Below are 16,998 nucleotides of genomic sequence, written 5' to 3'. Positions count from 1 at the left end.
TGTACTGAATTGGGTATCGGGGAAATACTACCAGAAGTAGCCCTGTGATGGACAATTTCCACGCGGACTTACAATTGTGTGCTTCATCACTTTAATGAAACGGAATAAGCTCGACCGTATAGGCTTCAGCTTTTTCCAGAAAAGCGTAATTTTTTAGCTGCACTCGAATGTCACAGTTGTAGTGACTTGGCAAAGCAATGATCAAAAGAGATATTGCCGGGTCTAAAATTATATGAGATCGTTTTGTTCCTTTCAATATACTTCTCGCCAGTGCTAATTCCAATGGTCTAGTACAGAAGTTAATTATTTCCTTCCTAATTTTTCAGTCACCCAAAACGAGAACGTGGGTGACACTGAAAGCGGAGTGAAAAAGCTATGTTTTGTAGCTTACAAGAGGGAAAAACATAAAGTCAGTTTAATAATTGAATAGATTGAATAGGGTATGAGAGAACACACAAAGAGGAGGTTCTGTCTTTACAATTCAAACAGCTAGGACTATCCCATTCTATTGATAAATTGTTTCCTATAATTTGCTTGAAAAAAACTTCCATACAATCAAACCATTACCGGTTGTTTTCCGTAAGTGCAGTTTTGAGCTTATCAAAACCCCTCCCAATTTCAGTGATTAAAATGTCTTATGATGGACTTAAAAAATATAAATGAAAACTCCTAGATTTTTAAATTTTTCCATAATTGCAGTTTTGAGCTTATCAAATCATCTCAGTCCCAGTTTCAGTGATTAAAATGTCTCAAGATGGACTTAATTAAATTTTATATGAAAACTCCTAGATTTTTAAAGTGCCTAAACCATTAGTTTCGCATTTTGTTGTTGTTGTTGTTGTTGTTGTTAATAGTAGCCTATATTCAATTTGCTAGGTGGAAGTGGAAAAATTTTGAGAAGGAGAAAACATTGCTCAAATTGGCAAGTGCAACATGTCATTGAAAAATTGCCCTATTTACTTTTGAACAAGGCATTTCTAAGTCATTATGATATCATACACAAACAATCTTTGTGAAAACGTGGGATTTAATTTAACTTTCGGAAATTTGAAGATAAAAATCTACTTTACTGAAATAAATCTTATTCATACTTCCCTTCAGAGATTTCATATAAAGCAAAGTTCTCTTTTACTTTCATTCAGCACACACTCGGTTTGGCTTTTTTACCTCGACAGAGCTGTGCTTTTTCTTGGTGAAGTTTTTGAGGTAACGTGTATACCTTTTTTAGTTTTAGAGTTGTTGATATCTATCGGTTTTGAAAATCAGGCCCGGGAAAATGTTTGTTAACGATACGTAAATCAAAAGTTAAATCAATCCTTATCCTAGCAAAAACCTGGCCAAAACCGAAAGCTTTCCAGAAATACATAATTTTTCTTTCAAACTAAAAAAATATTCTATTTCTGACTGCGATCAGGAATAGAGCTAAGAATTTTAACCTTTATCTGTAAATTTTCATCGATTCTGTTTAACTCAATAAATTGGCATTTCTTTTGTTCCTTTTGATTGTGGCAAGTTAAACATAGTTTTAAAAAAAGTATTTAGAGTGTTTTCTGTTTCTATTTTGTTCATTAACTCAAAATTGAATTTCACGTTAACGTCGTTAACCTACGTTAGAAAATTATTAGCATGCCCCTTAATGCTGAATTGACTTTATGGGCACTTTTTCGTCTTTTGCCACTTTATCTTGGCCTTTTACTCTAATAAAAGTTGCTTCATTTTGTTCACGACTCGTATTTTGCACAGGTGCTGCTTTCCGAAAAAAAAAAATGAAAACGTTTGTTGCTGTCGTTTCTTGGCTCTCACTATGCAGTAAGTAAACCATGATATTTGTCAAACGTAGAGATAATTCATAAACTGGCGGGGTATCACGTTATTTGCTCAGTCATAAATACTAATTTTCTCTTGTAGGCTTTTTGGTGAATTATGCTCTAGCGTTAAATCTTTGTCGGGGTAGCTGCAGCGTTGACCTAGAGACAAAAGGATGCTACATTGACAAGGGGGTACGTTTTGCACTGTGTGCTCATTTAAATTCCAGATGAAACACTCCTCTTCGTGTTTGATATGTTTCCTATAAATGCTTATTGCCTTTCTACAATTCCTAGGGGGACGGACGAGCTCTGCCCGAGTATATCTATAACGAGCGCGATCCTTCCATTGCCAACTACGGTGGAAGAAGAATTGACTGGCTAAACTGGAATGACTATTTTCCTGGATTCATCTGCCGCTGTGCTGAAAAGGCTAAACACCTTGGGTTTGACTTGATCGGTGTGCAGTTCTATGGTAAGAACACTAAATTTTAACCCTTTAATATAAAGATTTTAGTTTTTGTTTGTAACCCGTACAAATTTGCTGTTAAAAATAGTGCGGGAAGGTGTTAAAATATCAAGCAAATTCATCTTCGGTGATCATGTTCATAGTTCTAGTGAACATCCTGTTTTATAACGCATTGATCATACAAGGACAAATTTGATGCCCCCGGGGGACTCCCATATGAAAGGGGGCGGGGATACTCGTCGTCTCGCTTAGTGGTGTAATTTTCCGATTTTGGTCTCACCTAGGGTGTTCTGGGCAAAACGCCATATATTTAACCGTAAAGGTCTCTTTTAGGGTTAAACAACGTATGCGTACTTAAAAGTATTTGGTAAATATGTCTTTGCCATCATAAGAAGTCGCTGTATTATTTATTTGTCTGTGTTTTAAAATGGTCTCCTTTAGGGGTCAAAAAAAGTTTGGGCCACGCCCAGACTGATTTCCTTCAGGGTTTTAATTCAAAATGTCCGACTACTATCCCCGCCTCTTTCATATGGGAGTCCCCCCGGCCTTAAGTTAAGGGGGAAAGTGAAATATAGCACAAAGTGGACACCAAACTGAGTGAAATACAAAAATATGTCTCTTAAAAAAGTAAAATCATTGTTATTCAAGTAACAGCAATTGCAAGAAGACACGTAGTGAGGAGAAAAAATATTGAACAAAAAACAAGCAGATAGATGTTTGGTTGAGCTGACGCTTATCTTTGAAACAACAGTCCGATAGCCATTGTAATAAACTGTGCAAAAATTTTCGTTGGAATTGACAGTTGGTTTATAAAAACATGACATAATTTTGCCATTATTTTTAACGGGTTACTATTTAGCGTAAATTAGATATTAGGCCTTTGACATAACAACTTTCCCCCTTTCCTTACAGTGAAAAATTATATTAGGCGTCCAGGACTTATATAACCATTAGGGAGCTTAAGAAATGAAGACGGCGACGCCAACGAGAACGGGAATAACGCAATAGGTTTAATTTAGATCGGCAAAACAACAACTTTGCACGTGCATCACGCTTTATTGTAGATTTCTTTGCCGTCGCTGCACGACTAGAAAGTGAAGGTGCCTAATTTCACATTTTGTCGAGGACGAGAACACGAGACAACAACTTTCCTTTTCTTTTCCTGAACTTTGGTACGGTCCTTTATATAATTAGAATTCAACTCCACAAATATTTGCCAACGTTTGACGAATTAAACGAGATGGAATAAGCGCGATGAAGTTTGAAACAGCGCGAGTCACTTTTTAAATAACGTTTTCGTAGTCGTTGCCATGAGCGTGACAAATGCATGGTCCCTTTGCGCGAAACGGTCACATGGGACAAGAAACACCTGGATTGCTAACGACGCAGTGGGGCAAGAAATTAAAAACAAAGAGATGACATCATTCAAATAGCTAATATCCTTTCTTTTCAAGGTACCACTGCGTTGTTTACCTTCCAGCAAGGTGTTTTTTGTACCATGTGACCGTCTCTTGCGAAGGGCCTATTGACCATTTTTGCGCCTAGACTGGATCGGTGGGATGTCGAATTGTATTGTATGCTGTCCCTGAGGGGCTACGCACGCGTGTGGTCTATAAATTTTCGTGTGCAAGTTGTAATGCTTGTTATGTTGGTGAAACCAGCCGATACTTCTCCACACGAGTGCGCGAGCACTTACTTTCAGACAGGTCTTCGAACGTTTTTAAACATCTGCAGGGTTCAGAGTTTTGTAGAGCATCCTGCACACCGGATTGCTTCGAGATCCTAGACTCTGCAGCCACTAAGTACCAAGTGAAGCTTAAGGAATCCATGTTTATAAAATGGGAGAAGCCCGATCTCAACCAGCAGGTGAAACACATTAACCTGACTCTCTCCCTGTAAAGAACTAAGCGTCACTCATTTAACTTTGTTTTAGTACGCAATATTGACAACGCAATGTAACGAACTTTGAAAGATCGCGCGCGCTTTAAATTCAACGGCGATTTCAAAATATGTAACACTGAAGATGACGGATGTACCGTCGAAACATGTCTGGAAAATTAAAGAAAGTTGTTATGTTTATACGACTATCTATATTGTGGATTGTTTTGAGACGTCATCTTTTTCAAGATTGCGCAGGAAAGGCAGGTCAAAGTTTGTCCCTCGAAACTATCCCATAGTGCCATTCAACACAACATGGACTCAGTCTCCCTAGTTTCAAGTAAACCCTCAAATTGGCCAAATTATGACTTACGTTTTTTTGTAATAATTGACAGGAGAGTGTTGGGCAGGACACAGTGGGATAAATGATTATTCACAATACGGACTGGATTACAGTGGCTGCATTGAAGATGACTATCAACCCTGCACTAAGAATTCTCGTTACTGCGTCGGAAAGCATTTTCGCAATATGGTCTTTCAAATTGGTATGTTTTATTTTGAGATTTCAAACTTGACTTTCTGATCTATTTATATATCTTCCAATACAGCAACCGCTTTGAGGTTCACTTGACAGAGTGGATATGAAAGGGTTTTCGTCATGTTTCTTTCGCTTCTTGCACTAGAATTTTCTTTACAATACTTGTGAGTTAAGAAGAAATGAAAAACATGAGAATGAGCTTAAGTAAAAGCCTTCATTTCGACACGATTAAAAAAAAATGAGATAAAAATGAACAAAAAAACAGCAAGCTGATGTGGTAGTGTTACTGGAAAAACAAAATACTAATAAAAAATTTTAATGTGCTTCTCCACGGTCAGTCTTAGTCACAATAAAAAAATACAGCAGAGCTGGTGTCGCGGTGTTATGTGAAGCATATAAAAAATGCTAATAAAAAGTGCCTCTCTGTGGTTCCTGGAACTATAGTGACATTGAAAAAGACGGGCATAGATATGACCTCTCGACCAATCAAAACTTGAGGAAATAAAAATAATTTTAATGATAATTTTTTCATTATCAATATCATCATCATTATCATCATCATCATCACCATCATCATCATCATCATCATCAACATCATTGTTGTTATTATCATTCTCTATTGCAGTGGATACCAGTTGCCCTGGGATCTCCTTTGAAAGGGTTGGTTGCTACAAAGATGCACACAGACCAACGCAGAGACCTTTGCCAGATTACCTCTTCAACGATCGCGATAGCTCGATTCAGAACTGGAGCGGAAAGTTGATCGACTGGAGAAACTGGGATGTGTACGTTCCTCAGTTCGCTTGTAGATGCGCCCATGCAGCTAAGGCCAAGAACTTCACTTACTTTGGCATGCAGTTTTACGGTAAATTTCAGGTGGTCAAAAGGGTAAATATACACTTAAAATGTAGACTGTAAATTGTAAAAATATCTTACGGTCTACTCTATTCCGTCAGGTATTTTCAGGGATAATTAAATTGGTTGGGGGACCCTGGCTGACAGTCCGCTTGTTTGCGTAGTTTACAAAAGTATTACGTTATCAGTACGAACAGCGTGTGAGTTCTTTAACATTACACATAATTTATTATATGTGCAAGGGCTGTAAGACTGGGCCTATGGTTTATCATCCTTGTCCGAGAAGATTAGAAATAGAATCCCGCTATAGAAGGATTAGCCTGAGAAACCATCCGACATTTGGCCACGGCACCAGTGGGTTTCCCGGCGAAATGACGTCTGAGTAACGAACGCAGAAATTCCTATTGACATTGATGACGTGTCACTACCCAGATCTGGGTGACACGTCATAAGTATGGAATTTCTGCAGTCTGTCCTCAGTTGTCAGAAACCAGTGATGGCGTCGCAAAATGTCGCGGGCTGTCTTCTCAGGCTATAGAGAGAACTTTTTAGCCAATCAGATGACGGAATTCGTATGCTAGTGGGGTTGTACTAGATGTAATGGTCATAAAGTGTGTCTTTCTTGCAGGAGAGTGCTGGAGTGGTCAAAATGGAGAATCGACCTACTTCCGAGACGGCCCCAGTTCAAGCTGTGTTGACAAATGCTACGCACCCTGCAATCAATACAGAAAGTTTTGCTCTGGCATGCATTTTGCTAATTTTGTCTACAGACTCAGTAAGAAATTAGACTTCTTGCAGTCCGCATTTTCTCTTATAATCCGTCCATTTCTTATCCCAGCCAGCGTGACTGCAAACAACGACGCGTGAAGTAACTTTGAAAAGAAAAAAAGAGACTGCTTGCCAGTGGCGGGGACCGAGAAGCCCGCCGCCCTCCTGTTTTTAGACCAAACTTAGGCACAAAGCTCGAAAAAAATTTTTTTGGAGACCGCCCACCCCTTACCTCAAGGTCTGGGGCCCGTTTCTCGAATGTCCCGGTAACTTTTCTGGCCCGAAATCAAATCTTCAAATCGAAATATAAAGAGTAAGAGCGCGGGTCCTGGCTAGCAACTACTCCATTTTGTTTCATTAACTGATAGTTTTATCATGTTAGATGGAAAACTATTGAAACCTCTATCTTGCATGTAAACAACAACAGCTTTGCGGGCCCCGTTAAATTATCGGGACTTTCGAGAAACGGGCCCTTGGATACGGCACTGCTTACAGCCTAGTAAGAAATATATTCAGTAAATAAACTGCCCTGAGATTGTAGTACCTCAAGACTTCACATAACTGGAATTAATCAACATTCTCAGGTCAATGAAATCACGGCTTGTGCTCTTTCTGGTCGTCCAGCCTAAATTGACGTTACACGGCGTAGCGTTTTCTGGTCTTAATGGTCCTCTCTCTTATGTTAAAGGCGGTCTGTCACAATATTCTGAGTCGTCATATTTTGCTATAGAGCGCTTTCACTCACGTGGCCAGCATCTATACAGATTAATTGGAACAAAAGAAAGCGTTTGTATAAGAAAAGAATTCATCTCCCACAGGATTGTCTTGGTACACCAACATGGCCGTCGTTTCATTGTTTTGGAACACCAATATGGCCGCCATGACGTCATGTAAAAACGCTCTATAGCTACTTACACAGTAACCTCAGGGGATCTATTTGAATTAATGAAGAAAATTGACCCAAGAATCGATGGCAACTCGAAAGGATTTAATGAAGGAGCCAATGGCTCGGCACTCATATTCTCGGCATTTTTCCTCTTACATTTAGACATGGATCTAGTACGTGTTCATCTATCAACCTCATCCCCAGGGCTTTTCCCTCAAAAAATTGAGGGAAAAGCCCTGGGGACGAGGTTGGTTCATCAATCTATCCATTTCTATTTATTTGGCCTTATCATAACAGCCATTATTTTCAATTCTCTACTTCTGTCATAGAGCCAAAGGTCATAAACGGAGAAGACGAAACCTGCGATGTGAGGATAACTCCAATTGGTTGCTACAACGAAAACCCAAAAAAACCTGCTCTCCCTAAAGTTTTCTACAACGAAGCCGACCCGGGAAAGCCAAACTTTGGAGGAAGCCTTCTACAATGGAGTAACTATTTCAAAGCTGATTTTAAAAAGTTCGTGTGCAAGTGTGCCCGTCTGGCGAAATCGTACAGATGGGGATATTTTGGAGTCAGGGAAACTGGTAGGTCAAAGGCGACTGATCATGAATATTGGGTCTGTACAAGAGAGAATAGGGAGATTAGGGAGTTTTACGCAACGACGACGGCGACAGCAACGAGAACGGCGGCGGTAACGAGAACGGCAACTCGCTTATTCCATCTCGTTTAATTCGTACAAATGTTGGCAAATTTTTTTGGAGTTGACTTCTAAAGGACTGTATCAAGGTTTACGAAAAGAAAAAGAAAGTTGTTGTCATGTGTTCTCGTCCTCGACAAAACGTGAAATTAGGCACTTTCACGTTGTAGTCGTGCAACGACTGCAAAGAAATGTACAAAAAAGGATGATGCTCGTGCAAAGTTGTTGTTTTGCTAATATAAATCCTTTTTGCCGTTCTCCTTGCGGTTGCCGTCATTGTTGCTTAAGCTCCCTATAATAATGAGATAGGGAAGAAAACGCCCTTGAAAACTGTAAATGTCACCAAAGTTATACTTAGATCAATTAAATGCTTGAAATTAACCGAGAGTTGGTTTCTGGAGAGGTCCGCAAACTTTTATTCAGTGTTGTCAGGAGAGAATTTAACGGTCGCCATTACAATATTCTGCATTGTTTACTTTGGGGCAGACGCGCGTGTACTTGAATTGATGACGTTTCAAATTTAATTAGTTAAGTAATTTTCATATATGGCAAGGGGTTGAGCCTCCTGACTGAGCCTCCCGTACAAAAACTTCGTTTTAACGGGTAATCCCGCGGGCTGCGGTATCTGACCTTTTCGTCATATGAGTGGTCCTTTTCCAAAACGGGAAAATAAATAGTGATCGCGAAAAGTGTCTGCTAGCGATTTACGTTATTTTTGTGAATACTTCTACCTACAGGTTTGTGTGTGAGTAACCCAAGTAACCCATCGAATTACGATAAGTACGGCAAGTGCACAGCAGGCCCACACACCTATGCTTGCCCGGCTTTAAATGGAATATGCGGAGCATTGGATGACAGTGCAAACTACATTTACCAAATAGATGATCTAGGTATGCAATAGACTTTAGTCAACTAAACCATAGAAAGTCTGACATTTTTGTCAATTGTAACACAGGAGGTTTATGTTCAAATTACGTTTTCGTTTCAGCCTTAACCGTGCATGCACACTACACCATAGCATTCTAATCAAGTTCCGGTCAATAAAGACTTTTTCGTTTATTCAATCCAAATGGAAATTGTTGCATTTTGAGAGGCTTTTACAGTTTTAGATTGTTAATCGCAATAAGTACGGAGGTTTTAGCACAAGAAGGAAACTCCAGAACTGAGTACTCAGAGTTTGACCATTTACCTGTTTTTGAACGTTTGATGTCAGATGGCGATCCTGTTATGTATTGATTGTCTTGTAATACATCTTACCAAAGGTTTTCCTTCCTCAGCTAACAATAACAACCCTCACGCCGACTCTCTTTCATCCCGCGTCTGGGCTAGCAAGCTAAAAAGATCCTCCCAGATTAAAAAGTGTTCAATTGTTTGTTTTATAACCTTACACCGTAATTTTTAGGGAGTTATTATAACTCCAAAAATGGAGTAAAAATTTTAGGTACAGGATAACCCCTTTTTGGGGGTTATTTTAACTCCTAATTTAACTCCGAATTTGGGTCATTTTTACTCCTGAAAAAGAGTTCTTTTTACTCCCAGTCTGGAGTTAAAATAACTCCGAAATGGGGTTACTTTTACTCCTTACATGGGTTGTTTTTACTCTTTTTGGAGTTAATTTAGGTAAGCTAGCTGAAACTGTTATTTGACTTTTCCATCAATTTAAAATAGCTTATTGAATGTCTCAAAATGTCCGACCCAACCAATTACTGCAATTACGGGATCAATTTAGGCTTCTGGGAAACTCCCCACCTACCCCTCCCCTAAGCTAACAAAATGTTGGCTTAGGGGAGGGGTAGGCGGGGAGTTTCCCAGAAACCTACGTCGATCCCAATTACGATAGCGTCCCAAGTATCCCGAAGGTGAAAAGAAACTGCTTACCTACACGATCCAGGAGAAACTGCAGCCTATTCCAAGGCTTCGCTCAAGATAGGAGCAACAACCTAGCTGCATGGCAATTACCTACGCGCTCAAAAGAGAGAACGGGGAAGATAGAGAGCGCGGCAAGAACTGGTGGGAGGAACTTGAGGCCCGTGAGGGGGTGGGGGGGGGGGGGAACTCCGTTTGTGAAAGGGATGGGGATGCTTGTAGTCTCGCTTAGGGGTGTAAATTTCGGATTTTGGTCTCACTTAGGGTGTTCTTGACAAAACGCCATCATATTTAGCCGTGAAGGTCTCGTTTAAGGTTGCACGCAAAAAAATATAAAAATATATATTTGATAAGTATATTTATAATTCGTTTTATCCACTCCATTCATATAAATCCAAGTTTTCTCATTTGTCTGTGTTTTAACATGGTCTCTTTTAGGGGTCAAAAAAAGCTTGGGCCACGCCCAGATCGGTCTCCTTTAGGGGTTTAATTCCAAATTTCCGACGAGTATCCCCACCCCTTTCATATGCGGAGTCCCCCCGGGACTTGATGGCATTGGGTGGAATGCCAAGCCTTCAAAACCTGACCATGTCTAATCGATGACAAGTTTCGTTCATTTCGCTACCCTGTTTAAGACAAACAAATTATCTTAAATCACTTCAAACTCACTGAAGTGTATAATTTCTCCGTTTTACCATGACACATAATCTTTGATGCCATTTCTAAGATTAAAAGGATATGCTAGAAATAATCTGTTGCCATTATCATCACCATAATCATTATCGTTATCTTTATTGGTATCGCTATCGTTATCGTAATCATAACCATTTTCTTTCCATTTGTTTTATGAACCGAAACTCCAGTTTGAGGCCAAAGCTGAGGCACCCAAAGAAGATCCCATCACTCAAGAGTAAGGATGAACAACAGTCTCATACAGGAAAAAAAAAGAGATTTTAATTTGACTTCGAAGTTCTAGGTTATAAATCGAGTATTTTAAGTTAAAGATGTAAAAGTGGCGGGAGCCCACAGGGGATCAGTCTATGAAACCGTCAAATATAATGTATGTAACTTTTAAAATAAGCAGCAGCTATTAAAAAAACAGTCCTTTCCTGTCTAAATCATTCGTTTGTTGATATCATTTGTATCAATAGAGAGGAGAACACTGTACCCAGGGTGCCAGACGCTTTTCATGCGCGGTTTCCGTTGGCGGTCAAGTCTTAAAAAGTGACCCGCCCGAAAGATGTTGGCTTTTTTGGATTCGCCGCTCGTGTCTTCGGACTTCGGCCGAAGACGTGTCGGCTTGTGGCCAACGAAGCTCCTCGTCGCACGCGAGATAACCTCTTGTACCCGGGGTAGGAGAGGTGCGACGTCACTGAGTTCCCAATTGCTATTTCACCCCGCTTCTTGCCTTTTCCCTTACTACAGAGCCTGTTCCCAGGCTACATATATCGCCTACCTCAATCCGCTTGCTAGAAGCACGTTGTCGCTTAAAATTATCTAAATCCTAGACTACGAGTAGCCCCATAGTTTTCCTCAGGGATAGTAGGGCGACGGAAACGCAAGCGCGCGTGAAATCACCCTACTATCCCTGAGGGAAAATGGGGACTACTCGTAGTCTATATAAATCCATCCGTTAGGAACTACAGGCCAACACGTGATTGAATAGAAAATTAAACTGACTGCTTTATTAGCTGCTTAGAAACATGTAAATGACACACTGCAAATGTAGAAGAAGGCGCAGGTGGGAACAAATGAAGGAGATCAAGACGGATTGCAACTGGGGTTTTTGAAACTGTCCAGCACTAACCGTTTTTCAAAGTCAATCTCTCTTTTCTAAGTGACTTGGGATTAATCGAACGTTTGAGTTGCCTCAGAGGGCTTCTCATGACAAGTAATTTCAGCACATGATTTTAAGTTAATTTCCGCAGCGAGAAACGGCGATAAATTGGAAAACTAGATAAAACTGTGGACGGTCGGGAAACAACCATTCTTGAGAAAATAAAACCACGGTTACCATGGATATTGAAGGTTTTCATACAGCCGCTACGCTTAATTATTAACGGGAAAACAAGGGGGTAGCGATGAACGCTAAAGAACCTATAATATTGCACGTGCTATAGATAAGCCTACAGGCTGAACTATAGCTTTACAAGTTCCATTTTAGCAAGCCATCCCAGCAGACTTATCAACTTTTTTTTTGTTCAAAAGTCAGCTGAAAAGATTATATGGTCATGTGAAAAAATATGGACTTTATCACGTGTTACTTTCCCAAGCCTTCTTGGAACAATTAAAGCTTTTGACCTTTAAAGTGTCATCAAAAGACTGCTGACATATACGCCAAAGTTACTGTATTTGAAAATATGCATATGGCCAATTTACAGAGTCGGTACACAACTGAAGCCAAGTGCCGCGTCCCGTGAAAGCCTCTCGACCAATTCCCATAGGCGACAACATAATCACAAACTACAAAAGCGATGCTCTTTGTTTTTTGTCGGTTTGGCGTCTAAACGACTTAATTTAAATGTTTGCAGTTATTGATTGCCGTTGTTCAGTTATTTGATTTTCGTGGCTGTCACACGAGCGTACTAAACTCTGCAAAACCGAGAATAACTTGAACTTTCCACTGGAAGGAGATCGGAGCGTCGAAAGGTGAGTTGTAGCTGATTGTGACTGATTGCCTACCGAACAAGTAAGCCTCGTTTTTGGGCCTTATTGGAAATGTTTCAGAAAATGTTGTAATAATTTGTGGGTGCATCAAACAAAGAAATTCATGTCAACTGGTTGGACAGCCGCAAGACAGAATAGGAGTTACATTGTTTGTAATAAGATTACTTTACATTTTCTTACGGATCAAACATCTAGATCTCCGTCTGTATTTTACAATTTTCAGTTAATCAAATTCTTATCTTAGCAGTATCTGCCTATTTCTGAGAACCGTCTTCTTCTCAAGTCTCAGTCTTAGCCACATAGCCGAAGAATTTTTTGGGAATTTTTTTTTTTTCACATTTCAGAACCATAAGAAAACTCATCAGCCGAAATTGTTGGCTTGATTTTTAAGAAGAGCCTTTAGCAGTTGGAGAGCTAAACTGTGTGGACATTGATCGGCAGAACTGCTTTGGTCTGTCTGATTAACGCAGCATGTTCGTCGAAGAAGCAGACGCAAATACAGCGGAGCAAGACGATGTGGTTTCCAACATCAAAACGAATCTGACCTGTCAAAGTTGCGACAAACTGTTCTTGGATCCGCGAATTCTGCCTTGTCTGCATACATTCTGTTGCCAGTGTATTGAATCCTTTGTGCGAAACCGACCCATGAAGGACAAAATACTCAAATGTCCGACTTGTCAACTGGAAACGGGGCTGGATAGTCGCTCCGCCGTGAGAAAGCTTCCCGCGAATTCTCTTCTTGTTTCACTTCTTGATTTGCTGCTTATTCAACAAGGTGAAACTGTTAGGTGCGACATCTGCGACGATAGCGAGGAGGCATCAGCTCGTGTCCGTTGTAAGGAATGTTCGGTTTACTTGTGCGAGCTCCACGAGGAGGCTCACAAGAGAGCGAGGGATACAAAACAACATGTGCTTCTCTCATTGGGTAAGTTAAAGTTTTCCCTCTCAACTAGAATGACAATTTACCTATTTTGGCAAAATTACATACTGCATGAAATAATAAAACAAGAACAATACAGGCAAAACAAAGAAACAAAATTTGGAATCCGATCCTGTTTTAAACGAACTGCACTTTAGTGGTCAAATACTTTTAACAAGGAACAAAATTCAATTCGTGAAGAGCGTTTCACAACAATTTTGCCTAAGCCCTAGTCCTCATTTTACCGCGCGGCTTATTCGTTGTGAGTCACGTGGTCCGAGCGATCGTCTTGTATTCTTCGATTTGAGGGTCTTGAGAAACCCCGTATGGAACTACATGTAATTATAGATAGAGGCAATTAAAAGTACAATTATGACGCTGCGGGGAGGGGTTGGGGGTGGTGGGACGTAGAAAGCACCAGGGGGCACTGCAACGTCTTTTCTGGGACAGTCAAAATTCACCAGCCAGAATTAAACCGAAAGCTCAAGGATCCGAGACTGGTGACAATCCGCACTATCTAGTGTGCCACTTGTCTTGATCAACTGCAATTTATTCAACAGATCACTTGAAAAGCATGTCTCTCAGAGAACTTAACCGCCCGACTTACTGCTCAGCCCACACGGATGAGAAACTAGCTCTATTCTGCGACACCTGCAATGTGAGTATCTGCCGTAACTGCGCCCTTGGCGATCATAAACAACACGACACTCAGTTCCTTGAGGACGCCTACTCCAAACTTCGACCACGACTTTCAGAGCTGCTTGACCAAACAAAGAGTGTTTGCATCAAAGTGGAAAATGCCATTCCCATGTTGGATTGGATGTTAGCACGAGTCAACTTGAAGGCTGATGGTGTCTTGAGAGATATTGAAGAGAGCATCAGTGCGAAGATTAAAGCTTTAGAACAACGTAGAAAGGAGCTACGATCCACGGTGGAACTGATCAGGATAAACAGAAAAACTATTTTGGAAATGCAGAAGAAAAAACTAGAGGCATCCCGGGATACATTGCGCGTGTCATGTCACTTTGTCAAGAGAGTCCTAGAGGAAGGTAATATTGAGATACGTTTTAGATTTTTATCCCAAGGGCACTCACGAGCGTACATGGGACCTTCTCAACTTGTGCCTTTGATTTTCGAATGTTTTTTTTTGAGTAAAGAATAAACTGATCCCTCTTTAAGTTAGCAAGCTACGCGATTTCATCCAGGCTCAGTTCTTGATTTTTCCGGCCTCTCCCAGCCTACCTACGACACAAAGACTGTCTCTGCAGAAGAGAGCTAAGAGGGCATTTTAATTACAACGCAATCTCAAGTTTATGTGTAACAAACTAATTTGAGAATTACTCGGCACGAAATCAGTTCTTATTGATAGTTCGCTTTACTGAAATTGATTTTCCTCAGTATCTTCTTATGCTCAACCGAGTTTCTCTTGATTTATTCCTACCGATCAGGTGATTCAATTTATCTTCTGTCAGCAAAAGATCTCATGTCTGACAGACTAAAATCTCTTGCAACTCAACATTACGAGCTGCAACCCCGGGAAGACCATTCGATGAGGTTCCTTGCGGATGACCAGACACTGCATAACATGATAGACTCGTTTGGTTCCATAGAAGCATCATACGCTCATTATGCTACCTCTTCGGCAGAAGGGCGTGGCCTTCAACAAGCGGCTGTCAACCAGTTGGCTTATTTTACGGTTGTAACCAGGTGTGTAAAGATACATCCTTTTCTTGCCGATTGATCATTGGCAAAGTTAAGCGAAATTCTAATACCGACCGGTTCTGATGCCGAGAAATTCTGAAGAGAAGCGATTAATGTTGAATGTGTTAATCACGTGTTACCAGTTGTTCAAAAAGTGGATAATGCTAGCCACTGGTTAAATTTTGCAAATAGAATTCCACTATTAATCAGGACTGCACAGCCACATCAGTCTAAGACCTAAATAGTATGCACAGCAAAAATGAGTTTTAGCCAAAATTTCGAGAAGGAATAAAGATTTTATTGTTCACTGTGACTTTTGAAAAGCGCCTTTATATTCTGGCGAGGATGAAATTTTTGTTCAAAAGATGATATTAACGCAAACATTTTTTCAGGGACAGAAAAGGAAAGCCAATCGCATGTGAAAATGGTGACGTAAATGTTCAGATTCAAGCTCCGGATGACACCATCATCGTTGGTGATGTAATCGCACAGAATGCTGGGAGACACAGCGTCACTTACAGTCCGTCCTTACCAGGCCTCCATCTCATTCAAGTCACCATCCGGGGATTTCCAGTAAACGAAAGCCCTTTTGCTGTGCACGTGCCTTGCGAAGCACGTGAGTACAAAGACATAAAGGAACCGACGTTGGTGATAGGAAGCTCTGGGGAAAAACCCGGACAGTTAAAAGGAGCAAGGGGAATCGCTGTGGATAAAGAGAACAGGATAATCGTATGCGACAGGAACAATTTTCGCGTTCAAGTGTTTGATTCTTCTGGCGTGTTTTTGTTTAGTTTTGGAAAGAAAGGTGACGGAAAAAATGAATTCAAGGGTCGTCCTTTGAGTGTCGCAGTGAGCAAAGATGGAAAGATTTACGTGTGTGATTGGGGCCGATCGTCAGTACTGATGTTCGACTCTAAAGGAGAGTATCTAGGAGAATTGAAACCTCCCGAGGGAGTCTCACAGACCGATGGAAGGCTTAACCATGTTGTTGTTGATGAGGAAGGGGGTGTCTACGTTGCTGATTGTGATAACCGAGTTATCTACCTGTTTAGTAGCTCCGCAGAGTATTTGTCACATTTCAAAGTCGGCACTTTGGACGATGACGATGGTCTTCAACGAAAAATGTCCGGTATTGCTGTAAACAGCAAAGGTAAGTGAAAGAATGAGAATACAGTACCTTTTTTCCGAGCACCTGTTCTCAGTTACGAACCTTGCGACTGGAGCCAAGGAGACTCTTCCTGACCCCGAACTTCTGGACTAGTCAATCCTGTTTTCTCTCGTCAAACTAGTTTTCCTTGTCCGAGCATCCGTTTACTGACAAATTGATGGTCATAACGAAGGGGAATTTCGGGGACGCGCGTGCAGAAGGAGAGAAAAGAATTAGATGAGAGAATTTGGTCTTTGCTGATCATTGTATCAATTCTCATAACTTTTTCTCTTGATGATGTATTGATGTTGATTTGAAAAAAATTGATGTTAGTCACTCTTGGGTCTGAGAGTTCATAGGACACTGAACTAACAGGTCGGATAAGATGGAAATGATGTCTTGTACTGCAATGCTGCTAATGAAAACTTATTATACAAGTATCCATAAATAAAATTCACTTATTAGAAGCTTTCTTTTGTCTTTAGGCGAGATCGTGGTTTCAATGGCCAAAGATGCCGGATTTAAAGTGTTTAAAAGGGACGGTAGCATGGTTCGAAACATCGCACTTCCCTTTACGGAGCTTAACTTGCTCACCCCGGAAGCCATTGCTGTTGATGGCAATGACAACATTCTGTTGGTTGACAGTATGAAGAACAGTCTACTAGTCTTCTCAGCGGAAGATGGCCACCTGATTGCGGAATGTGCAAGAGAGGGTCTATGTAATCCATGTGGAGTTGCGGTAGATTTAATGGGAAGAATTATTATAGCTGATGCTTCAAATCAGATTAAAGTTTTTTAGAGC

At 40.5% G+C, this 16,998-nt stretch overlaps 2 protein-coding genes across 2 annotated transcripts; both read left to right on the top strand.

Moving 5' to 3' along the window:
• The first annotated feature begins 1,139 nt into the window (after positions 1–1,139).
• Positions 1,140–10,880, top strand: LOC140921363 (uncharacterized). Its single transcript, XM_073371364.1, has 10 exons — positions 1,140–1,206; positions 1,744–1,809; positions 1,909–2,000; positions 2,103–2,280; positions 4,548–4,697; positions 5,316–5,555; positions 6,174–6,320; positions 7,529–7,783; positions 8,634–8,786; positions 10,626–10,880. Exons 2-10 carry the CDS (start codon positions 1,767–1,769, stop codon positions 10,628–10,630), a joined length of 1,263 nt encoding a protein of 420 aa, XP_073227465.1. The 5' UTR covers positions 1,140–1,206; positions 1,744–1,766; the 3' UTR covers positions 10,631–10,880.
• Positions 10,881–12,900: 2,020 nt separating this feature from the next.
• On the top strand, positions 12,901–15,858 carry LOC140921910 (E3 ubiquitin-protein ligase TRIM71-like). Its single transcript, XM_073371907.1, has 5 exons — positions 12,901–13,354; positions 13,909–14,397; positions 14,797–15,055; positions 15,442–15,778; positions 15,841–15,858. The coding sequence occupies exons 1-5, from the start codon at positions 12,901–12,903 to the stop codon at positions 15,856–15,858; spliced, it is 1,557 nt and encodes a 518-aa protein (XP_073228008.1).
• Positions 15,859–16,998: the final 1,140 nt, after the last annotated feature.

This window comes from Porites lutea, chromosome 12, assembly GCF_958299795.1.
Source record: "Porites lutea chromosome 12, jaPorLute2.1, whole genome shotgun sequence".
NCBI classification, from domain to species: domain Eukaryota; kingdom Metazoa; phylum Cnidaria; class Anthozoa; order Scleractinia; family Poritidae; genus Porites; species Porites lutea.
The sequence above is the reverse complement of the archived record's forward strand: the minus strand, read 5'-3'. Positions and strand labels throughout refer to the sequence as shown.

Excerpts from the sequence above, each read along its gene's own strand:
- LOC140921910 (XM_073371907.1), top strand. The coding sequence starts at position 12,901 with ATGTTCGTCGAAGAAGCAGACGCAAATACAGCGGAGCAAGACGATGTG. Across the intron at positions 14,398-14,796 it reads CAAGAGAGTCCTAGAGGAAG|GTGATTCAATTTATCTTCTG; the intron begins GTAATATTGAGA and ends CCTACCGATCAG. Across the intron at positions 15,056-15,441 it reads TATTTTACGGTTGTAACCAG|GGACAGAAAAGGAAAGCCAA; the intron begins GTGTGTAAAGAT and ends ACATTTTTTCAG.
- LOC140921363 (XM_073371364.1), top strand. The coding sequence starts at position 1,767 with ATGAAAACGTTTGTTGCTGTCGTTTCTTGGCTCTCACTATGCA. Across the intron at positions 1,810-1,908 it reads TTCTTGGCTCTCACTATGCA|GCTTTTTGGTGAATTATGCT; the intron begins GTAAGTAAACCA and ends TTTCTCTTGTAG. Across the intron at positions 2,001-2,102 it reads GATGCTACATTGACAAGGGG|GGGGACGGACGAGCTCTGCC; the intron begins GTACGTTTTGCA and ends TACAATTCCTAG.